The sequence below is a fragment of the Amia ocellicauda genome, chromosome 10 (genome assembly GCF_036373705.1).
Source record: "Amia ocellicauda isolate fAmiCal2 chromosome 10, fAmiCal2.hap1, whole genome shotgun sequence".
NCBI classification, from domain to species: Eukaryota; Metazoa; Chordata; class Actinopteri; order Amiiformes; family Amiidae; genus Amia; species Amia ocellicauda.
In genome coordinates this window covers 7,600,593-7,625,911 of record NC_089859.1, presented here as the reverse complement: position 1 = coordinate 7,625,911, position 25,319 = coordinate 7,600,593, and the positions used below count along the sequence as shown (strand labels likewise).

The following is a 25,319-nucleotide window of genomic DNA, read 5'->3' as shown; positions in this document are numbered from 1 at the left end:
TTTTTTTGGTAATCACAACAAAAATTCTTGGATGTACCTTTCAAAGGGCCTCTGTCTCAAAATGGGGAAGTGAAATATAAGCATTAACATCTGTGTAAGCCAATCTGTTTCCTAGTATGTGCACTTAAGTTTAAATATAGTGGCATAAGTCTGATGAGGCCCTTTTGTTTATACTATCCTTTAAAGTTGTAGGTATAGTTCAGTGACAATTCACCAAAAAGGTAGGATTGTTGGAAAGCAGGAACGACAAGCTTATGTAAATGCCCTGCAAATGCTTTATTTGTGAATCATATGCATTATGGCATAAATACACCCACAGTTCTACCTATACCATCCTCATGACCCCTGAACTATAATGTAAAACAAAATTGAATGTTATGCTTCAGGACCCACACCATTGATTCAGAACACTTAGGAGCATGTCAAGTTGAAAGTTTCATATTGCACCATTTCAATTGGCTGTACTGAGGGTAGTTTAGTGTAAATATGTATGTGGTTTTCTCTTTCAAAAGAGATTGAAGTTCCACATGCAGACTCACTTAGTGCAGCACACCCTGTGTGTTTTGTAGGCCTTTGTAAAGCATTGTAATCACTTAATAGTGATTAATAGTACTTGGTATAATTCTGATTTGGGCAACTAATCTCTTGGCAAATATCTGATAATGGACAGTGTTCTCATTGAGAGAGCTCTATTTGACATCTTATGAATTGTTACCTGATTATAATGGGTCACTTTTATGAAGACATACATCAGGTCAAAATGATTACACTGCTTAATAAGCATGCATACAAACATACCAACAAAATCTGGTTTTAGATGTGAACATTAATGTCATAACTTTGATGATGTGGAATGTTAAAGGGCCAGTCCAATTCTAAACCTCATGAAATGATTCATGGAAAGGTGCAGTTTCCCATTTTCTTTACTTTCTGATATGTCAAACAATATATAAATGTGCATCTCCCTGAGACTGGAGTATAAGTGACTTCCTTTCAAGGACCAATTCAGTCTATTACCACAGTTGCAATTTTTTAGTTCAAGTTGGCAATGATCAACCCTGACACTGCACTGGTTTTCAGCCTACTGTGGCTCTGTAATGTGATTGAAAAATGCAAGGTCAAATGAAAGGCAGATAAGAATTTGAAAGCTCAACAAAAACCTGCTGCCACTGGCCACCTAGACCCAGGATTATTCACTACTATTTTAAGCAGGACATTGTGCTGTCCATTCAATTAGTATAATTTTGACAGGTCCAGGATGCAGTTAGTTAGATACTGGCAATTAAAGTGATGGAAGACTGATTAAATGCTCAATCTAAACATACTTTAAAGCTTTTTCTTAAAGATTTCATTCTTGCCCAACCATCTATAAACACTATTTAGTGTTACATACCACATAATTATTGCCACTAGTGATTAGTGATAAAATATGTGCAAGAAATGACCAAATGTCTTTAAAAAACCTGTTAACCCAGCATTGACCTGTGCTTGCCTCCATTTTGTGAGAAAAAACATGTATTGGCATGATGTGATGTTTTGACAAAAGATGTGAAGCAACTCCAGAAATACCTCTGCCTTTGTATTGCTTTTTTAGGAACAGTGAATGTGCCCCAAGTGTTGATATAATCGTTACAGATTTTAAAAACAACAGGTTAAAAAGGAAAGGAAGTGATACATGGAAGGCTTTCTCTATCTAATGGGAAACTGCACCTCCACAGGTCTAGGAGTTAATTCAACTGGGGGATTTTGGGAACAGGTATGTGTGATCAGTACACCCAGGACACGGGCACCCACTGGGGTGTGGAGCCGACGTGCTCTATGGCCTCTTCCACTCCCTTCACGCTCTCCTCCACATCGTTGTTCACCAGCGTCAAGTCAAAATAGTGTCCGTACGTGCTGAAAATTTCGTCCGACTCCTTCTGGATCTGCTGCAAGGATTCGGTCTGGAAGGAGTAACGATGTATGACTTCACCAGGAATATATGGCATTGGAATTAATTACTTTTCTACACAAGGTCTTAACCCCACAGGCAGCTACAAACCCGGATTGGGCAGAACTGTGTATTGTGTGAGTGTGGTAAGATATTGGCATTATCCGTAATTATTTTGGCGTATTCTTACCAAAACCTAATATTTTATACAGTAGCTACATTTGAGTGCCATGAGTAGTTTTGCATAATAAAAATAAGAAAACAATATGGAATATAATAAATATGAAGAGGTTATAAAAAGCTCAATTTAGATTTTTTTATGTAGGTCATGAATAAACAATACTGAATCAGAATACTGAGCAAAGCTGTTGTGGATTTGAAATTAACAGCTGTTGGTTCTAGTTACCTGGTTGGCAGTGGTAGTTGGGGCAATGAACACAACAATAGGTGCAAACTCTGCTGTCCGAAGGAGTTTCAAAGTCTGAACAAAACAACAAAAACGGTTATGTTAAAAAAAATGTTAAAACTTCACCCAGTATTGAGAAAGATATCAGTAATTGTTGTAGCATCCAGCAGAGGGAGCAGTTGTTTCAAAATCACCATTGATGTCATGATGTAAGAGCAATACATCCCCAAATCTCTTCAAACAGCTTTTAACTTCTTCGAAACCCCTCAACATATTACTTTGGTTAATGTTTCCAGTTTACCTAAATAAATACTTTGCAATCTATATGTTTTGAGGTAATAGTCACAAATCAAAAGGGAGGGAGATACAGGAGAAAAGTATAAGCATAAATGCTGACTACAAAGAAAATCAATTTGTGTAGGGTTGTGCTATTGGCTGTACAGGCGCACTGTAATTCTTTGACATGCTGCCTCTCAATTCTGTACCTGAGGTTCGACATCCAGGAGGGCCACTTTGCCTTGCTCGTGGATTTTGTGGATGGTTTCGAATTTGGTGCCAAACATATGGCCCTGGAAGCTGCCGTACTCCAGGAGCTTGTTGTCAGTGATGGACTTTGTCATGGCCTCGTTAGAAATAAAATAGTATTCTTTACCATCCTCTTCATCTTTTTTCGGGGGCCGCGTAGTATCTGTCACCATTCAACACACAAGCAAAAAGGTAAATCCTTGGTGCTGGCATTTCAATATGAAGTATGAATCCTGTTGGTTAAGGCTGTGTCTACCCCCTAAATTTGCAATTGTAGAGCACTAGGAATTCATACGCTGATTAAGATGCATTTGTTTGCTACTTTTAAAGTTATTAGATTATGTTCCAGGATATGGAGCAATCTTTGTTGACTGCTTATACAGAATATTCAGTCGGCTCTTTTTCTTTTTCAGTAGTTATGAGTTCATAACAAAGCTTTTTTCAGAAAGAAGCCTCCTGCTTATTTCCTGTTTTTCTACCAGATTATTATTACAAAAATACAGTGTAGTGCACTGTGTACATCAGATATACTTACGGGGGGAAGGATAGGCAAATTTCTGTGGATGCTTGGAAAGTAAAGTGCTTTTGATATGGCTTCTTCCTACTCCAGGTGCACCTGAGCAGGACAAGTGAAACGAGAAAGGGCTTTGCTGAGGCTCTGTACACATTAAATGGATTTTAAGACACAGAATTCCCACTGGTGTGCTTTCCATAAGTCCTGGCCTTTAGAAGCTGCCATTCTGAAATATAAGTTCACACGGCAGCCAGACTTACATTCATGACTTTAATACAGAATTTCACTTTCTGAAACTCATCCACTCATCCACCCATTCTGCTAAGACCTTGTGAATAACGGCTTATGTGCTTTCACAATGTTGGCCTAACAACAACAGAACTGAAAATGACTGAGCACTGAGACGCTTCATAAGTCTTGGCAAGCTGTTCCTATGATGAATAAACTCACCTATTAGAACCAGTGTTTTCCTGTTGAACGCAGGGAGTTTCACAACCTCTTCATATGAAATGACATCTAACTGATCGAAAACTGTCGGAAAGAGGGAAAAAAGGAAGTGAAAGCCAGTTTTAAATTCTGGAGCAAAAAACAAAATCATAATAATGGAAAAATGGGACACCCATTTAAGTAAACTGTATTCACATTTGATAGTGAGACTTCAAAGCTCTTGAAAGAACCAAAAACGCCTCTGGCCAACAGGACAATCCTACAAACCATTGAACGCACTCCAAGTACACATCCATTGTACTTCTATCTGAGTGCCTCCCCCAATTTCTTTCTGTGTCTGCACTCAATTAGATCAGATTAGACCTGGTAATGTGTGAAGTATATTCGAAGATCAGATACCCTGCCTCCCGGGTTGGTATATAAAGTTGCTAAAATGGTGGTCTACAGATAAGGACAGTCTGGTTACTGACGTGTAGTGTGTAGTGGTTAAAATGGGCATTACTGTAGCAGCCTTCATGTCTCAAAAAGACAGGCCCTCTCCATTCTGCAGAAAACGGGTTAATTTTTATTCTGGAATGGCCCAGTTTCAACCTTAATGATCTCATTTTCTTGAGCAGATTATTTTTAAGGACACTTCTCTTACTAGAGCTGTGTTTGGCCAGGTACTTGTCTTTGCATTTCTTCTTCTTGCCGAAGGGACTGCAAGATTGATTCCCCTCTGTCCCTGCCTTGCTTCTGCTAGCCACCCGCCTGTTTAGAGAGAGAAATCTATTGTTTGTTTCCTAGCATCCTGTTTCTGACTGATGTACACTCCACCTTCAAATACAGTCAAAACAGTTAGCACACTGTAAACTAGACTCCTGGAACCTGAGGGAACCCATTACGCTATTAAATGCCAACTAATTAGATGCACTTACAGTTTTTATTCCTGTTGAGACACTATATACAGTGAGGGAAAAAAGTATTTGATCCCCTGCTGATTTTGTATGTTTGCCCACTGACAAAGAAATGATCAGTCTATAATTTTAATGGTAGGTGTATTTTAACAGTGAGAGACAGAATAACAACAAAAAAATCCAGAAAAACGCATTTCAAAAAAGTTATACATTGATTTGCATGTTGATGAGGGAAATAAGTATTTGACCCCTTCGACTTAGTACTTGTTGGCAAAACCCTTGTTGGCAATCACAGAGGTCAGACGTTTCTTGTAGTTGGCCACCAGGTTTGCACACATCTCGGGAGGGATTTTGTCCCACTCCTCTTTGCAGATCCTCTCCAAGTCATTAAGGTTTCGAGGCTGACGTTTGGCAACTCGAACCTTCAGCTCCCTCCACAGATTTTCTATGGGATTAAGGTCTGGAGACTGGCTAGGCCACTCCAGGACCTTAATGTGCTTCTTCTTGAGCCACTCCTTTGTTGCCTTGGCTGTGTGTTTTGGGTCATTGTCATGCTGGAATACCCATCCACGACCCATTTTCAATGCCCTGGCTGAGGGAAGGAGGTTCTCACCCAAGATTTGACGGTACATGGCCCTGTCCATCGTCCCTTTGATGCGGTGCAGTTGTCCTGTCCCCTTAGCAGAAAAACACCCCCAAAGCATAATGTTTCCACCTCCATGTTTGGCGGTGGGGATGGTGTTCTTGGGGTCATTCCTCCTCCTCCAAACACGGGGAGTTGAGTTGATACCAAAGAGCTTGATTTTGGTCTCATCTGACCACAACACTTTCACCCAGTTCTCCTCTGAATCATTCAGATGTTCATTGGCAAACTTCAGACAGGCCTGTACATGTGCTTTCTTGAGCTGGGGGACCTTGCGGGCGCTGCAGGATTTCAGTACTTCACGGCGTAGTGTGTTACCAATTGTTTTCTTGGTGACTATGGTCCCAGCTGCCTTGAGATCATTAACAAGATCCTCCCGTGTAGTTCTGGGCTGATTCCTCACCGTTCTCATGATCATTGAAACTCCACGAGGTGAGATCTTGCATGGAGCCCCAGATCGAGGGAGTCTGACGGTTATTTTGTGTTTCTTCCATTTGCGAATAATCGCACCAACTGTTGTCACCTTCTCACCAAGCTGCTTGGCGATGGTCTTGTAGCCCATTCCAGCCTTGTGTAGGTCTACAATCTTGTCCCTGACATCCTTGGACAGCTCTTTGGTCTTGGCCATGGTGGAGAGTTTGGAATCTGATTGATTGATTGCTTCTGTGGACAGGTGTCTTTTATACAGGTATGAGCTGAGATTAGGAGCATCCCTTTAAGAGAGTGTTCCTAATCTCATCTCGTTACCTGTATAAAAGACACCTGGGAGCCAGAAATCTTGCTGATTGATAGGGGATCAAATACTTATTTCCCTCATTAACATGCAAATCAATTTATAACTTTTTTGAAATGCGTTTTTCTGGATTTTGTTGTTGTTATTCTGTCTCTCACTGTTAAAATACACCTACCATTAAAATTATAGACTGATCATTTTTTGTCAGTGGGCAAACGTACAAAATCAGCATGAGATCAAATACTTTTTTCCCTCACTGTATATATATATATATATATCACACAGCTATATATATATATATATATATATATATATATATAAATAATGTATGGTACCTTTATATATATATATATATATATATATATATATATATATATATTTAGTAATATATCTTAGTAATATATGTCACGTATTTATTTTTTTATATTTGGTTTTTGATAATTAATCAGTTTATAATCAATGATTCAGGATTTCAAAATGATATATTGATGTGAATTGGATTCAGTAAGAAGCCATTTCAAATATGTTACAAGACACAGTTGTTGTATTATGTCAGTCTGCTCAGTTAGCGGAAATATAATCTTTTAATAAAGCTTTCCGTGGCTCTGGTGTTTAAATCTACAGCAGAATCATTTTATTCTTTATTATACTGAAACTGCCGTACAAAACACAATTAAAGTGATTGTTTTTGAATGAGCCTATCAATGCTGCAACCTTCTCTGTTGCCAAGAGCAGTGTTTCCCTGGGACATACCATTCCTGCAGCTCGGGGGAGGGGATCAGACCAGCAAAATCCGCTGCTGAGCTCTCCACCCTGCCTTGCCACCAGTTTGGATCCTGCTTATTGATGATCTGGATGATGTCTCCCGTTTTGAACTTCAGCCCTGCCTCCTTGCATGGGATGAGGTCATCTTTCACTGGATCATAATTAAACTGAGCCCTCACATACATCTGCAGAGAGAACAGAACCACTGCAGAGAATTCAGATGGAAACCCCTAAAATAGGCAGACAGTTCATGAAATACTCTGCCGCAGTGTGGTAAGCCCATTACTCCTTCCACAGATATTCTGGCTATTTATATACAACTACAAATGGTTAAAACATATTACTCACTCACTTACTTGGATTAAGGAAAGATACAGATATAAACATTGATAGGTATGTGCAGTAAGATGTTTAACATGGACTTGACTGTATTTTAGGGGCCTTTCAGACACAGGGTTTGATATGGATTGAAGTGCGGTTTGCTTAGTTTAGAGCTATATGTGAAACCTCCGATAGTGATGAATCTTGAATTCACATTCAATGAAAATGTCAATGTCGATTCGAATTATTCGCAAGTGAACTAGGCGTGAAACGGCCCTTACTTACCTGGTTAACTCATAAGACACAGAAGTCAGCTCTGATTGTCAAGTGCTGTCACATATTCAGATTGATCGGTTAATTGGTTAGTAAATTGGTCAACTACAGTTATATTAGTTTTTTTTTCTTCTCACAGCACTCACTGTTGACTCCAACTTCCGGCACAGAAAATGTCTCATTAACAAAGTGCTTCTGTGTGCAGTCCCGTTCCATGTTAAAGCATAGACGAGGGAATTTTCACACTTTAAACACTGTCATCTTTTAATGCACTGTTAAAAATAAATAATACTCTATGCAACAATATTAGTATTGTAACAGAATTCAGGTCTCCGCATAAATATATGAATGGAATCCTAGGATCTATTCATTTATTTTTCTAATGTGTAAAGGGAGGATGGTATTATTTTGATTTGGATAGTGTAGTTTTGTTAAATATTTTTAACAGTGATACTAACAAAAGAATACTACTTCTACTTCCGATTGCAATCGGGGCCTTTTTTTGTGTATCAGAAATATGCTGTTATGCATTTGACTCTACACTACATAAGCCAAGCACATTGCAATGCTACTGCTATGAAAAGCTGTGCTTACCCATAAGCATTTACAGGATTATGTAAAGGATTATGAGCAGCAGATGACAGAGTGAAAACAGTTTTCTTTAAGTGTTTAAAGTCGGAGGTTAGAATCAAAATGACAAAGTAATGATCTATAAACCACTATCGACTTCTAATGATTGAATAGTCACCTGTTAACTGTCATTGGCTTAGAGGAAGACATGCCTGATAAAGAACAAACCTTGTTTAACAAATGCAAGTTTATGTGTAACAGCATACAATCACCACGTAGAAAACGCCAAGAACTAATACACAATCACACAGCTGAGGTTATTTTACAGGCACAGACACGTGTAAAATTGCAATGCGCTTCAATATTCTCCAGTGAAGCTTATGAGCAAAGCAAATACCTGAAAATTAAGTACATCGTGTTTCTGTAATTTGTGATGAAAAGAAAACCAAATAAACATAACTAGTGTACAAAACAAAGCAAAACGAGTATGAAGATTAAGATGATTTTACATGGCTTACCTCAAATGCTAGGGACCGGTTTTGCTGGTTGGGGATAATCGTAAAGGTGACAGTCCCATTGGTGTCTTTCTGTCATGGTAAATATACATAGAACAGTAGATACATGTCAGATTACAGGAAAAGCAAACATAGTCTGGAGATTTTCATTCAAAGAACTAGCAGTAGCTGCCCAGTTTTTTAATTATGGCATTTCTGTGTTCAGATCTTTACTGGTGACTGAAAAGCTGTGTGTAAATATGTGGGGCTGTTCTAATGCACTACAAGAGCATCCTTTAGAAGTAACACAAATAAAGAAAGAAAATGTATCAAAACATAAACACATCATTATTTGTATTTGAATTTGCTCCAGCTAACACGGACACACAGCCTCAAACACTGAAGGAAACCTCAGAACCATTGTTTGAGTGCCATCAGACTAGTTTATTCCAGGAAGGAGGGATATTGACATTCATTTTGTAAGAAATATATATTTTAAGCCCCTTCTTAAACATTTATCTTTCCTATCTTTTTAAAACGGTTTGCTGGCTGTGTTTCAGAGCAATAGGCTCTTAGCGTTTCCTTTTCTCTGCCTATTCCAGACTAAGAAAAGCCTATACTTGCCAGCATTTTCTGCAGCTGGTCCACAGACTGGTTTGATACACTCTTCCCGTTGATCTCTGCAATTTCATCTCCTTCGTGCAGTGAACCTGGAAAGCACAAAGAAAGAAGTTAAAGCCTTTGGACTGGATTTCACACTGCTTGCTCAATTTCAAGTCTAAAGTCTCACAGTATAGTAATGCAGTGATCATTCATTATGTTCCCACCTTCCTATATAGTCACTACTGTATTTTTCTTTGATGGTTGAATCACCAATTGACATATTATTTATTTCAATTCATTGAGTTCTTAGTGCCATTTACTGTGATAGAGCACTCACACACCCCTGTACACCCCCATCTCCACGATAACTTGACAGTAAACACTTCTGACTTGCACTCAATTATAATCCTCCCTTTTTTTCCCACAATGGACTCTCTCCAAACTGCCCGAACGGAGTTTAATTTGTGTAAACTGCTGGAGGTGTGTCACATATATGATTAATGCATCTCTGAATATGTGAACAATGAGATTAAAACTATTTGTCGATAATACCTTGTCTGTGTATCATCCCACCATGCAGTATTCTGGCCACAGTGCATCTCTGTTTCTCATTTAGTTTTAGTGTAACCCCCTAGAATGCAGAACAAAGGAGAAGCAGAAAAAAACACTAAGGCTATATTCATAAAACATGAATCACGATCTTAAGATACAGCCTGTCTTTTTTCCTAATAAGAAAAACAAGTTGGATCCTGAAAAACTTATTTACCAGTAAAATATTCCAGATGGAGTCCTGCAAAATACATGTAGGATTTCAAAATAATCTGGGTTATGGAAATCCTGCATGCTGGTTTGTGTGGGTTTAGTAGGACTTTATGTTGATTATGAGTTAGGAAGCATAAAACTGAACAGTGGTTCTCATGTTCCTGGTCATTTGGCCGTCCTAATGAAGGCCTGTGATGATAGGTGTGTGTACAATGAAGGGAGGAGTTACCATGGGCTGTTCAGGGTTTTTCTCAAACTGCACCAGTCGCATCTTGGTCACTTCCTTGCCGTTCATAAAACCCGAATCTGCACTGCCATTGCTGTGCACTTCTTCCCCCATGGCTTCCTGGGTCTGCATAAACTGCTGAATACAGAAAGGACAGATTATGTTAAACACACTAATCAAGGAATCACGTATTTGATATACAGTTATAGAACATTAAAAAACAGTAATATAAGGTGTCTCCTGTTCGATTAAAGGGGAGCTTGGTTAGGTTGTCAGCCTTCTTAGACCCTCTGTCATCAATTAAAGTGGTCTCCGTATGTTAGTGGTCGGGTATTTTGCTGACTCATGGGCTGATGAAAAACCAAAAAAAGTCAAATCTCCATGCTTCTTTAATCATTCTTAGTGCTCTTCAGCTGTTCAGGCAAAATTTGTGCATTTGACTAAAATATGATCTGAATAGATCACCCAACTGTGAAGTGCAGTACCGTGAAACGAACAGGCTGTCCTGTGCTTCTGGGTCGGTCAGTTAGCCACGTGGAGAACATGTTCAATATGTAATACTTAGGCTATGCCAAGTCTGAGTTATTTTTTAGGACCACTGAATTGAAAACCCCAATTTGGAGTTTAAAGAGATTACAAAAATATAATGCAATGCATTCTTAAATGACCAAAATATGTGCAAACAAAACAGTCCCTAAAATGGGTAAAGCTTCAGGTTCATGCTTATTGATTCTGAAAATATCTGTTATTTAAGAATAGAACAATGCTGGTGGGGATGCTTTTCAAATCAAAGGACTCGTTTCACATTTCTCTGTGGCTCTCCTCAGAGCCAAGCAGACAACCTACTCCATTTAATTAGCGGGGGTTAAAGATGCATTAGCATCTGCTGCGGGTTAAAAATTAATCTGTTTTGAACACATCATTAGGTCCTAATAACTAAACCAGGCCGCACTGAGAATAGTGTGAGAGCTACAGGTCAGTTGTTATGGGTACACCAAATTGTACCGTTAGGGAGCCGGCCTGTGCATTCGAAGAACAATATTGATATAAAACAAAAAACCCTTGTAAAGATGAAAGGTGCCCATTACGTATACTCTCAGTACGCACGTCACCTCAGCTGCTGAGCAGACTGCAGTTTTGTTAGGGTTAACAGAGAAACTGTTGTCATGGTACTTGTTCACCCAGGAAAGTAGCTCTACTCAAAGCCTTTTTCACGCTCAGTAAAGATAAAAAAATATGCATACCATTTTTACAACCATATAGGATATACATAAAAAGTACAATACACATAGTTCATTAACTTCTCTGGAAGCTAGGCATATCTTGCTTCTAAAAAATGACAAAGTAGGCATCTATAATCTATTTTTAAAAACAAAAGAAACATTTTATTTCTTTCTTTTTTTACTTTACTCTTGTAACTAATTGCATCCTAACTCACCACTGAAAGGTTTTTCAGCTGGCTTTGTTTAACACAGTCAGTCTTTTTTTTCTGCTGACATCTATTACTGAACCCCAAGCCACAATGAGTCTCCTGACTTCCAATTTAATTAGATTTTTAAAACGCGAGAATAGTATCAGTTTGAATGTGATCTATATTCCAACACCATAAGGCTAGTGACAGTGGAAACAAATGAGAAAGAAAACTATCCGGAATAAAAAATAGTGTTAGACCTCTTAAGCCATCGGTGTTCCCCCTCATTAGAGTAATGTGTATGGTTTACTGCACATCGTAAATGTATTTGACTGCCCCACTGCTGAGGGCCGTTAGCAAATCAGCTGTCAGCGATTTCTAGGGATTAATACATGCTCACGTGTGAGATGATATTGTGTGCGTGTGGCAAGCATGCCAAAGGTTGCATGCCAAACTGTCTGCAGTTTATATATCATGCTTTTCTAATGCTTTAGGGTCCTGCAATAAAAGCATATAAAGCTTGAGCTGAAAATCTAGGGTGTGGCAAGCAGATGCATGGTTTTGGCAGAGCCCAAACACTTCATTATAGTACTCTTGTAAACCTTCACTAAACAAACAAAAATGAAATTACACATTATACACAGATCCATGCATTTCTTTAAAACAACTGCCATCATGCACATCTAATAGCAAATAAAACAGAACGTCAGCTGTAGGCACATCTATAATGTCTGGAATGCATTTGTTTTCTTCTTGTGGTGCTCTACGCAGCAGAAGCGCTGTTGAAGTGAATATGGAGGACACAATACACGTCCTGTTGTCGGTCTTGAAAAATGATTCAGAGGAACACATCTGCAAACATTCACTGAGAGTCTGTCTGTAAACAAATGAGGATTACAGGGTGCCGTTATCACTGCTGACAGCTGGAGAATCTGCTGCAGCCCCAGAGAAAGTCAAGCTGTTTCCAGCCCTGTGTTTCCATCCCCACGGTATCATCAGCTTAGAGCCTCCAACGCCTCCAGCCACACAGCTAATCAACTTAAAGGCGGATAGTATATCTAACATGATAGATAGGAGGCTACAGCTAATCTTACTTGCGTAGAAAAACAATGGAGCACCTGTGGGCACCAATACGAAACTCCCCAACAAAAATACCAATGGCTGTGGAGCAAATATTTTATAACCCTGTAGATCCTGTACTTATTTCTGCATTTGTTTTTCTTTTTTAATTTCCTGCAAAGATAATATAGCCAATACATTTCAAATACCAGATAACTAAATGCACACAAGCACATTAAGAAAATGCACTGTATGTCCTTTAATATCTACACAATCCTGCTCAGACCATGTACAACAACAACAATCTTCCAGTATTAACTTTTTTTTTTTTTTTCAATCCCTGACACAAATCTAACCAGTGAAAACCTTTTATATTGCATATAGCCAGGTAAACAGTATCAGATGAACAATAACTCGTTTTGTGGGACACTGCCTCTTACATTCCCCATCTATCTTGGAAACCCAACAGATAAATTGCCTATTGGAACCACAGCACCTCTCTATGATTAATACTATTATTATTTCAAGATATGGTGTTGTAATAGATCAGAGCATAAGCCTATTTCTGGTATTTCGATGTATTTAGCAATTTTATCCAGTGTACATGTTTAATATCTGTCTTTGTGGTTGCACTCTTTGAGTAATCTGAGTGATTGATAGCAGACTGATTCAATACACACAACACAAGCCTGCATTGCTTTGCCAGTGAGAATTATCTCAATGCACAGTAATTTATTGAAAGTAAGTGAACAGTTCCTGGGGGGAAAATCAATTCATTAACACAGACACTCTTGGGAAATGTACCTGCACTTGAACAAAGGCATGTATCTAGAAATATACATACATATATAGTGTTTAAGCACAAGAATCTTGCCTATACATATAAAAGCTTGTGATGTGTTTCCACTGCATCACTGCGCCTGCTCAATCTGTGATTGTGAAAGGAAAAAGCTGAGAAAGTCTGTCATCCATTTCTTTAACAATCTATTGATTTCTTAGATGGATGCTGTGTGGGGGGAAGAGTAATCGGCTGAAGCATCTACCTGCGTGTGCACCCAAACAAAAACAAAAAAAAAATTACTTGCTATAAAGGAGACAGCTGGTTGCATTGTGTTGGCCAAATGCTGACAAAGCCATTAACCCTTTTCTCTCTTACCACAGGCTAGGTCACCCAAACCTTTGTGACAAAGGGGAAAACAGCTGCAAGGAAATGTATCCCACTCCTGAAACCACCGAGCATAACGACTGTTGCCTTGTTTTCCAAAGCCCAAGGCTGGGAAGCACAATCGGCTCAGCACAATAGACATGCCTATTTACTTCACAACAAAACAAGTCGTAAAAAGTTTTAAGCAAAATTGCTGAAAATACGGGAATACTTCTTATACCAGCACAGGAAAGAAACATGACTCGGGATGATAGCATGTCATGTCAGTTAAACATCAAAGAATGGAAACAGGATTTCTCAAGTGGATTCTTGTTTTTCTGGGAGGATCCATTTCATTTTCTTTTCTTTTTATGTCACAGTTTTCGACTGAACAGCTCATCAAGCACTCACAAATGGTAATCCAAAAGACTTGGGTGTTGTGGGTTGAAAACATGTGCGATGATTTTAATACTGTAGATATTGAAGATATATTCAAAAAAATCCAACTGCATTTGAATGGTGCAGCTCATTGTGTAGTGTGTAGGTAAGCAACTGTTTTTCAGAATCTGTCTTAAAGTATGTTTCAGTAGTTTCACAACACCGATTTGCATTGGGGTGGTGGAATGTGATCTGATTTGATTTTGGCTTATTATTAATGACGGTCGGGAGCCGGGTCCGGACCGTCAACCCCCCCCTTACAGGGACTGAGCCAAGGAACTGCTGCAGAGGCGGTTGGTGACAGGGGAGCTGGTGGGATGCAAGAGAATGAAGCGCTGGGTGTGTGTGTTGATAACGGGGTATTTATACTCTTTGACCCGATGTGAGTGTGATGATATCAGAGTTGTTTACTCCCGAAATTAATTTATAGATTCCATGTGTGAAAATGTGTGGTGACTTTAAGTTTTTCTGAAGTAACAGACATTCATTTCAGTCTCAAAATATCTGCAGTGCTGTAAAATAAAACACTCTTGGCTTCACCTTGAAATATTTGCATGCATCGCACACACTGTTTGAAGTTTAGTAAGTACTGTTCTTGGAATTACTCATCTGATAACAGAACTGCAATAAGGTTGATAAAAATGCATTAAACACATGATGTGGGGTTAACTGCTGATGTCACCGAGGTATACAAAGTAAGAACTTAAAAAGAATGTAAGGAAGATCTAGTATTATCTGATGATAAAATAAGATGTGTTTCTGACCATTTGATTTAATACACAAATCAATCTTTCTGCTTATTCATTTATTTATTTGGTTTAACATACTATGAACTGTTGTATGAAAAAAATCATCCTTTATACATGTGTTAAGAGGTTAGAACATTTAAAAAAGTTATCCTTAGCTCGTAGGAAATAAAACCTTATGTCAATACTAAAGCAAAAGCAAGAGGCTAAAACATACACACAGAAACCAGATACATTCTTGGGATCATTCTGACTACTGGATAAAGGAAGTCAACAATGTGCTAAATAAGGTGCACCATTAATCTTCACACTAACCCTCCCACACAACAGGGTCCTTATCTGACACCCTATTATTCTGAACTACAGCAAAACAAAAATTGCTTTAAGGCTGCAGAAATCATCCTTCATTCATACACTTGTGTTCTGACAACACCATTGCATCATCATGGATTCAACATTGGATTTATCTCCAAAAAGATAAAAAGCCCCTTTTCACGGCATACACACACAACATTGTGGCAAAACATTCTCCAAGTCTAATATTTACACAGGGATTTCGATCCAGCTTTCCCACAGAATGGAGAAAATGGACGTCTAATCTCTCAGAAGCTGAAAGTTTGCTGTTTTGCTGTGTAAGGAACAATAATGAGAAGGAAAATGTGTGAGATTGTTGAGCACAAAGGCCATAGATAAGAGAGAGGGCTAGCAAAGGTCCTACATTCGTTAGAGTGCTTATTCAGGGAGGAGCAGTTATTAGACCTTAAGCCACCATCGTACAGAACAGACATACTTAACAAAACATGACAATAATATAGCACCCACTTATTTAAATGTAACAACAACAACATTAAGACAAATATTGAATAATGGTGGGTGACTTTCCCAAACAAGGCTGGTTCAATTGAAAGCAATAGCAAACGGCAAAGTTCAAGAGGCCTCCTTGGTTCATTCCTACAGACCGGAACACAGTTGTGTTTAGGGATTTTCACCCATCACCAACTCAGAATCATTTAGATTATTTGTTTGGAAATCTATACAGTTAACAATGTCAAACCATCCACTACAGTAAGAAGATTTAGTAACAGGACTGCCATTTAGGCTACATTTTTTTCCCCAAGTGGTTCACTGGATCAAACACTCAGCCCCAGAATGCAAAAGAGGGCCTCCTGCCTCGAGATAAAAAGTCTGAATCCAGGCTGAGCCACTTTCTAACTGTAAGCGGGGTTTGTTACCAGCAGCAACACAAACCTGGAAGAACATAGTGGGGTTTGGGGAGTTGGGGGAGGTGCCAGGGATGTTTGTGTATTTATCGTATAACGACTTTGGAGCAAGATGCCGAAGGAGAACATGCATCTCATTTTACTAATCCCCACAGGACTCTATGTATTTGGAACAGAACAGCCTGTCATTTGTCAAGATGTTTTCATGCTCTCAAAATAAATGATGCCTCAGATGAACACCCAGGACCTCGGCCTGTGTTGTTCCGACTGCTTTCATCTCCGATGATGAAACTCAAGTTGCTTTCTTGCCCTGTAGGGCCGACACTACAGACCCAAGCAGGACCTCCCTGGAAAACGAATGTGAGTCAACATACTTTGGGAAATCAAGGATATGGTCCAAATTCACTTTGTAGACTTTGAACATGTCTCTCTGAACAGACCTGAGGGAAGCACAGTTATAAACAAGTTGTTTACGCAGCAACCTAAGACACATATTTATCACCGGGTTGTAAAATTAGTACCACAAAGACGTGCAGTTCAAGAGTACATTTCTGAAACACTACCCGAATGTCTGAAAATAAGGTTGACAACAGAGGAAAAGAGCAACAAAGATTATTAGAAAAAGTCAGAGAATAGAGAGTACTTGCAAATCAGCAATGCTATCCTGACCACACACCATGTTTATGTGTGCCTAATTACTAATTGTCCTTAACTTTTTCTATCATAATTATCGATCATAATAATGTTATTTCTTGCAAAATTCCAGATTATAAACAGTGTAACAGTAATTCTTTCACAAAGAGCTTGAAAACTTGATGCCTTCATTTTGCAATTCAAAATACTACAAATTAATTTTAGTGACATAGTAGTCCTTGTCAAAAAAAATATATTCTGTGGGGAATGTATTTACTCCCTAAGTCAGGATTAGTTTATTTCAGCTAAAAGACTGCAGTGTTATTTATGATATACACGTATATTATTTGTATGTGATTTGATCTCTTTATTTTGGTCAATGTAACTTGTTGTGCTTACAAAACGTGTAGATTTTCTTCAGCCGATAGACTCTGAAATATGGAATGCGATGTCCACCCATGCAGTTAACTTTCTGTTTCTGTTGTAAAAAAATAATTAAGATACAGCTGCCAACTTTAATCTAAAATGTCCTATGCTTAACCTTGTCAGCATATATTCAATATATAGATTTAGGGCCCCATCCAAGACTGAAAACGCACAGGAAACAAGACTTCAATCTCCAAGTATGGATTCTTATCTGGCAAACACACACAATACATTTCCAAGTAAATTGCTGATGGGTACAGTCTGCACTGTGGAGGGAAGTCACATGGAACCAGGAAAAAGACAGCAAGTTCGGTCTAAAGGTTAGGTATCATCAGGATAATTAAACTCCTTAAGTAGTAAAATCCCCATGGTCAGCTAATGAAGAGATTAACACAGTATTTCTATAGGATTTGAAAGAGTATATACAGTAAAAAACAATGTCTGGATGACTGCATCTCTCCTTATGTGTGGTAAAGCAAAAAACAGACAATCCTTATTCTTATTCAGGGTCATTGTTATGTATAGATTTCAAAACATGTAAAATTGTGGTACTGTACACACTTGCTCAAAATATTGCAAATCTTCTACATTAAATTCAAAGCAAGAATTCCCCTACAAGTTATCAATGACAAAGACTGAAAGGGAACATAAAGACAAGAGAAAGATCTATGCAAACTGTTTAGGAACACAAAAAAAGAAAAGGCATTTGTACATTAACATCCCTTTCTGACTGACAAGGTCAATCTGAGGCACTTTTGAATGAACCCTACCATGAAAATAATGTATTACATAATATGTTGTCAGATTCTGTCAGACTACGGAGTCTCGGCTAAAAATAATAATAACTGAACCAAGGATAGAGTTCCCAATTATATTAGACTTTAAGTGGAAATGAAAATACTAATTCCTTTAAATAAAGATGTCCTGGACACATTCCACATTTTATTATGGAGATTCAAACTAGTAAACTGCTGAACTGAACTACAGTACAGCATTCAAGAATTCACCATTTTATCCACAGCCACATTCTTTGGCAACACCATGGCTCTGTTAAAAAATGGTTGGATCATTTACAAAGCAAAAGATGAAAGATATGATCCTTTCAGACTCTGGTGAGGTTTTGAGAAATACTGTTCAACGATCAAAAATGCATTGCTGGAGCACATAGGACACATTATTATGACATAGCAATTGGTTTTTGCTACTGCAGGGGAAAATAATGCCATCGGGTACATTTTTATGGCACTAACTGCAATAAAGATGACTGAATAGAATTTCACAAGAACATAGCCATGCATTGCAAAACCATGCATGCCACTGATTTAAAAATACAGGGCCACTGCCACATTCTAATTTGTGCTCTTAAATGTACTAGGACAACCTTTAACCTGCCTTCATCCTAATGAGATACAGCACTGGCGTCATTTGATCAAGCAGGAACCTGAAGTAAAAACTGAATATGGAAGTGATATTAAATTGGTAATATGAAAGGACTAATACTACCTGTTGTGTAGTTTCTTGGATAAGTGTTTGAACAGTAAAAAACACTTAAATAAAGCTTTCTATAATCTCATGTCGAGGACTTTCATCAAGGTCAAGACTCTGTAGGAAATGAATTAACATGCATAAGCCTAGTGTGATATGTTTGTCACTAACAGTTTCCACTGCTTCAGTGATGGGAACTTCAGAGTTAGTGACGTACTTTTCCTCACAAAAACATCAGGGTAAGCATTTCTCCGCCTAACTGCAGTTCCTGTTTCTAGATTTCAGTAAGCCAACGGGTCACATGGAAAAAAGTCTGCTGGTCTGGAATGCTGTTGTAATTTACGGCTCTTGAACTGTCAGCAGCGTCTGCTTCTTTTCTGTCCAACTTCCTGTTTCGGCGAAACCACTGACCCTTTGGACACTACAGAAAGAAACGCTGCCACAATTGTGTTTGAATGTGCTGAATACTCACATTACCCTTATAACATCATAAAGCAGAGTCCAGAAAATGACTCGAGGGGGAGCAAAAAAACTAAGGGTGAGAAATGAGGATTGGTGAATTTTCGAGCAGCAGCACGTTTCGCTGACATATTATTAATTATTTTCTTTATATCTAGCCAACCCTATTATATTTCTCGTGCGTCATTTTATTTATTTTTTGTATATTTTTTCAGTAATAAATACAGCATCACTTTACAGTAGACCTGAACACCACAAAACTATTTCACTAAGCCACAAAATCTAACTTTTAAAAGGTATTCATATATATCTTTAGCTCATGGTTTTCTTTCAGATTTTAACATCTTACTTCAGCTTTGTTTAATTAATCCATCAATTAACTTGCACCCTATTAGCAAAAGGCTCTGACAAGTCTTTTGTCAAGTCAAGTGTTTTTTCTTTTTCAAATCACCTAAAAAGAATCAACAGATAAAGAGGAACACAGTCGACATTATGCAAGAGAGGAGAATAATTTAGTTAGTTTGGTTGCTGATAAAGATTAGACACCATTTGTCCTCAAGCACCTCATAAAACTAATCTAAGAGTTTTCACTCTCCTCTCACAGCGCTGTGAGGACGTAGCACCAATGTGAGTGTATTGATTTGTGTGGACACTTTGCAGGATCCCATGAGAACTATCCATTTCACATACATCATTCAGTTAATAACAACCCACCGTGTAAGCTAAATAAAGCTTAGGTTTGTCATAATCAAATGGTCTGAACTTGGCTTCCAGCATCAAAATGTCACTTGAAATTGAATTGAATTGAAACAACCACAATACTAATACTTAGTATGCACTAGTGTTTTGCTTGATGGAGAGAAATGCTAGTCTTTTTGGTAATTTCAAAAATATATATATTTTAATAGTGAAGCAGAGACTTGTTGGACAAGACAAGACATGGCTACATCTATAAATAGAAGGCTGCAGTTTTTGCCTCCAAGATTATGCTCTACTAATTCATGAGTCAGTGCACAGGGCAGGCTGACGCTGCAAACTGCCCTAAGCTGAAATAAAATCTGTACTGGCATTACAGTAAGGCTATCCCTACGGGGTATTTACCAAAGAAATGAAGATAAAATGTCAAGCCCAAGATTTTCTTCTAGTTTAGATTTATCCAGTTGTCTCTGGTCCAATATTCAGGAAAGCATAAACACTTTTGGCTGGAGTACTAAGGCAAACGATTAAAAATAAATAAATAAATAAATAAATAAATAAATAAATAAATAAATAAAGGCTCAACGTAAGCCTTTATTACATAACATCCCCCAATGGTTTATCATAATCCTTACTGTATTTGTTTTAGGACCAGTTGTGTAAGGGAAAGACCATTACCTAAGACCTAAGCCTCCGAACTCTGAAGCATCCAGAGGTGAAACCTGCAGTGTATTTTCACTCTGCAATACTTTGGTTATCGATCAACCCCCATTTAATGAGCAGATTCCCTTACACAGACAACTTTCACACTTGGTTGGTTAAAAAGGCTAAATCAACCCCCTACCTGTGTTTACCTAGATAAAAGCGGTCATTTAAGTTTCCTATTCTTTGAGAGCCATGCAGGTGAAACAGAAAGACGGTGCTGTCTCACCCCCAGCTCTTCCACAGGTCTGATCACGATTTATAACTCGTGCCCAAGACTGCACAGCATTAGGGAAACTGTTCACTGCAGTCTCTCAATCCCAAGCCCTCTTCTCACTCCACAATACCGTTTTTATTTTCAGTTTATTTATTTGGACACGCTGAATTTCTAATATGCCCCTGCCTTGTAAAATATGTTGCCCACTGTTGTGTAAATACTGGGATTTGTTTATACTCCGTGGCTATTTAAGTCATTTAAACACTGTGCAGTATTTGAAATGAAAGGTTATTTGTGGCTATGGTCAAAATTTTTGTTTAACAGGAAGACATGTTATACTGTTGCAAAGACCCCCTCCCCCTATAAGCACCTGCTCCAGCTGGTTTGTTCACAGCTGTAATGTAATCTCCTTACAGTTACCCTATTTTACATTGCATTTGTTCTTACACTCCTGGCCTGCTTAGGCCCATGTTTTGTTTCCCATGAGACTTTCCTTCTCATTAGTTCTTACTTTCTTGTACAGGGGTGAAAAGACTTCAATACAATTTCCCAGGAATAAGTTTAGGTTGCTCATTAAATTCTTACAAACTTCAAGGAATGTGTATATAGTATAATACCCCTTTATCTAACACCCAGATTGTGTACAATTATCTAAAATACAGCTTTAAATAAATGAAGGCAGGAAAGAGTTTAAGGGAAAAGAATTACAGTTAATCATCTAAACTATTTTGACATTTTAGATTTTTTTTTATCATATAAACCCTGATAGTACTGAACACAATTCAAAGAGATACTACTTCAATAAATAAAGAGTGCTGTATTATTATGATTGTTAAGCTTGAGTTTTGCAAGGAATTGTGTCAGTTTGATTAAGGGGTTGTCCTTTCCTTAATTACCTGAGAGCTCCGTTTTGTTCGGCCAGCTGGATTGGATTCCTTTTAAACCTTGCAGTGTCATAATGAATCATCTTTCACCTCAGCCTCTTCCTACTCCAATGTGTCTGCTCAGATTACATGTTTTTGGGTCTGTCTTTAAGACAAGCCTTGTACCCCCTGATGTGACCATTACAGGTGTGTCTAGCAAGCTTCAGCTCACCCAAAACATTTTAGTGGGTAGTCTAGCATCAGGCTTTTGGACTAATTGACTAGACCACCTACATTGCATCTTTGCTATAATTATATATATGCTTTAAATATGAAATCTTCCGAGGATTTTTGTTCCATCATTGACTTTTCTTAAATTTAGCAGTAGACTTTTCTTATGTGCGGCTGTTTATTTCGGTTTATTGTTTGCATGCATCTAGTAAACATTTTATAGGCCTATATATTAATGTATCTTACTTATCATTTCAAAGCAGATGCCCTTTCAGAGGGTGACTTACAGTTTACACAATACAATCAGTACAAAATACATTTAAATTGATTATTATTTTTTATCTCTGGTTAGTGCCTCGGCCTTTCCAAATTCACCGCTATAAAACAAAATACAAACTTTAACAAGATAAACAACCAAACCAAAATCATCCACCAGTATCTTATTCGTTTTTACTGTGTATTGTTTTCTCTGTACAAAAATGTCATGTGACTTATGTCATATGTAAGGTGGGTGTCTAGTGATGTGTGAAGGGCATCTACTCTGTCTAGGCATATCCAGTATGAAACTGCCTTAGAATCCTAATCATACTGATGAAATTGCGAAGTCATTGATAGTCATTGCGTTTAAATGGTGTTATTAATTTCCGAACAACAATGGCATTTGTTCATACACACTTTAATCAAATTATTCGAGTATTCAAACTTTTTAAATGCATTTATTTATTTGATGGACATAGTTATTTGAGGCATAGCATTAACTTGTTTCAGTTCCTTGGCAAATCCCATGATCTTGATGTGCAGGAACATATCAAACAAGTCTCTTTTCAAACAGTGTTGACGATGCCAAGGTGGCTTGGCACAGTTCAGGTCAAGAACAGGCTGGCAGCCTTGTTTAATGTCAGTTTTGTTTCCACCCGTGTTCACTTACAGAAGGTTTAAGATGAAGGCTGTTTAGGGAATTATAACATTGCTAACATTACACCTTGTGTCACAGTAAAGGGATTACCTGTGTCCCAAGAGTTACTTAAATTCCTTCCAAATCATGAGTATATAAAGGGAGAAAAAAACTAATGGGCTATTAAATATGAAATAAGCCATTTCATCTGTGCAGGACGAATCTGGTTTTGATTGCATTATTCCCCTTGTCGTTAAATGCCCCCTACTGCATTGTGCAAGCATAGGATGAGTTAGAACAGGCTGGAACCAGAAGAACATCCTAAACTGTCCATCTGGGACATGGACCTTAATGCACCAGAAGTGTCCCCTGCATTAGGACAAACTACAGCACCATATAGCTAACCGGATCGATGAGGGGTGGACACAATGTACAGAACAACAACAATAACGAGTGGCTTGGGAAGCAGTGCATGCAATGACATGCTTACCTTCTCTGCCTTGGGTTTGTTCTGCAGCAGCTGCTCCAGGTACAGGTCGGACAGCGCGGTGCGGACGCTGCTCACCCGCTCCAGCACGGCGGCGGGCTCGTTTTTACTGGATTTTAATGTCATCCTGAAGGTTGGATAGCAGCTGTCAGTGAGACTGCTGTGATGGGATAGGGTGCCGTTGCAGAAGCACCGTAGTCTATGCCTGGCGTCGAAAAGGAGCGATAAGGAGCCGCGGCAGGCTGATAAAGGCCCGTCCCGGGTTAAAGTCCTAAGTCCGGGACAGATCTGCAGTCTTACCGGCACAGCTGAGCGGGCGAGTCAACATGAGCGACGCGGGGGGCCGGAGCGGCGGCGGGTTCCTTGGCTGAGGGCGCTACCAAGACGCGGCGAAGTGGGGGGGGGCGCCACCAGAGGACGAGCTCATGTTATGAAGCATTTCATTGCCCCAGCTTGTGTGTAGTGGTTCTCTAGACCAAAATGAAGGTAATGCGACAGCAATTGAAGCGTTTAAAGCTTGGAAAGTCACTAATGCGCCGATATTGGACACATTTGCATTGGTGTGGCCCAGAGCTCAGTGTGGCGGTCCGTGCTGAGGGTTCGTTTCAAGAATAAGAACAACAGCCTATTGCGCAATAGCAGAGTGAGAGAGAGAGAGAGAGAGAGAGAGAGAGAGAGTCTGTGTGCATCAGACTCCCCATATGGAAGTATATTTGTAAGTTCAATTTTAAAGATCACACAAAAAGGAAATTGACCACATTTCACATTTTTTCCTTGAAACTTCCTTGTTCATGACCGGTCACACAACAACAAAAGGAGTGATACAGCTTCAGTGCAACCATTCCCTGAGGGCCTGAGTAGTTGTTCACACCGGTTTGGCAGAATTAAGACGACCCTTCTTGTATGTCCCTTTGTTTGAACCTTCCCCTGGTTCTCCTTACTTCCACACTGGTATTGAAAACAAGACCCATGGTGAAGTGTAAATGACTTTGCACAATATCTATATCAATCATACTTTCATTAATGCAGTAATCATACGAATCTGATAACTACAAACACAAGATGTGTGTATATATCTTATTCATGTTTTTTTTAATGTTAACAGCAGTAAATATATATATATAAAGATCAGATTCTAGGCTTATATATTTTTTAAACATACCTCAATCAAACTAGGAGAGTTTGCTTATTTTCACCAGCTGTGATATATTGAGTTTGAAAAGTCAGTTGAGAGTCTCTCAGTAGAAAGTACTGATTAAATTAGTATATTAAACTTCGATGAATAAATATGTATTGACCATTCATGTACATCTAATTGCAATGGTGGCAGGCCAGCAAGTATGATTTGGAAATCACAGTCATAAAATATACAATACCCATTAGACAGTAAACGCACCATCTCTGTATTATAATACTGCCTATTTTAATATCAGAGACTACTTTTAATTCCTGCAGTAAGCAAAAGGGTTTACATACATACACATATATATTATTTTTTTCAACGCTCCATTGTCTCGGACTACACAGAGTTTATACTGTTATAGGGATGTTGTCCATGGCAATACTGCTCAACAGACTGAAAAAGTTGCTGACCCAGATTTCCTCTGCAGAATATGCTCAAGTGAAAGGAGGAAATTAAATCCCTGTGTAAACATAAAATGAGGGGATATTCAATCCCTAAAAAGTTGGGCATGGTTGTTCAAGGATGGGAAATGTCAGTGCAGAGCTAAAACAACATTTATATGTTACCTAAGTACAAAGCTCTTGCACAGCTGTAACACCCAATGAATTTGTAAATATAATATATGCAAATTCATGACCAACTGTCCATAACAAAACTGCTCAAATGAGACATACAAAATATGTTGTAAATCACCACAGATAAGGGTGTCTGCTAAGAAATAAATAATAATATTACAAATTAATTAATTAAGACAGAAAAGGGAAAAAATAAGGCTCATAATTGCAGTTCACTTTAGAATAACTATACCAGACAGAAAAAAAAGCAAACAAAGTGAATCAGAAAATGACATATTTAAGCTTTTGGACTTCATCAGCAGGGGCTTTTACTTTGTTTATTAACAAGAGTGATGCATTGT

The 25,319-nt window shown here is 38.4% G+C and overlaps 1 protein-coding gene across 1 annotated transcript; it reads right to left on the bottom strand.

The window, feature by feature from the left end:
• Positions 1-252: 252 nt before the first annotated feature.
• On the bottom strand, positions 253-23,777 carry mpp1 (MAGUK p55 scaffold protein 1). Its single transcript, XM_066714833.1, has 12 exons — positions 23,224-23,777; positions 10,112-10,246; positions 9,673-9,751; positions 9,142-9,227; positions 8,542-8,610; positions 6,848-7,044; positions 4,466-4,572; positions 3,826-3,906; positions 3,397-3,477; positions 2,822-3,024; positions 2,337-2,411; positions 253-1,943 (listed from the first exon to the last, which is right to left on the bottom strand). The coding sequence occupies exons 1-12, from the start codon at positions 23,344-23,346 to the stop codon at positions 1,767-1,769; spliced, it is 1,413 nt and encodes a 470-aa protein (XP_066570930.1). The 5' UTR covers positions 23,347-23,777; the 3' UTR covers positions 253-1,766.
• Positions 23,778-25,319: the final 1,542 nt, after the last annotated feature.

Excerpts from the sequence above, each read along its gene's own strand:
- mpp1 (XM_066714833.1), bottom strand. The coding sequence starts at position 23,346 with ATGACATTAAAATCCAGTAAAAACGAGCCCGCCGCCGTGCTGGAGCGG. Across the intron at positions 9,228-9,672 it reads TGGGATGATACACAGACAAG|GTTCACTGCACGAAGGAGAT; the intron begins GTATTATCGACA and ends TGTGCTTTCCAG. Across the intron at positions 8,611-9,141 it reads ACCAGCTGCAGAAAATGCTG|AAAGACACCAATGGGACTGT; the intron begins GCAAGTATAGGC and ends TTACCATGACAG.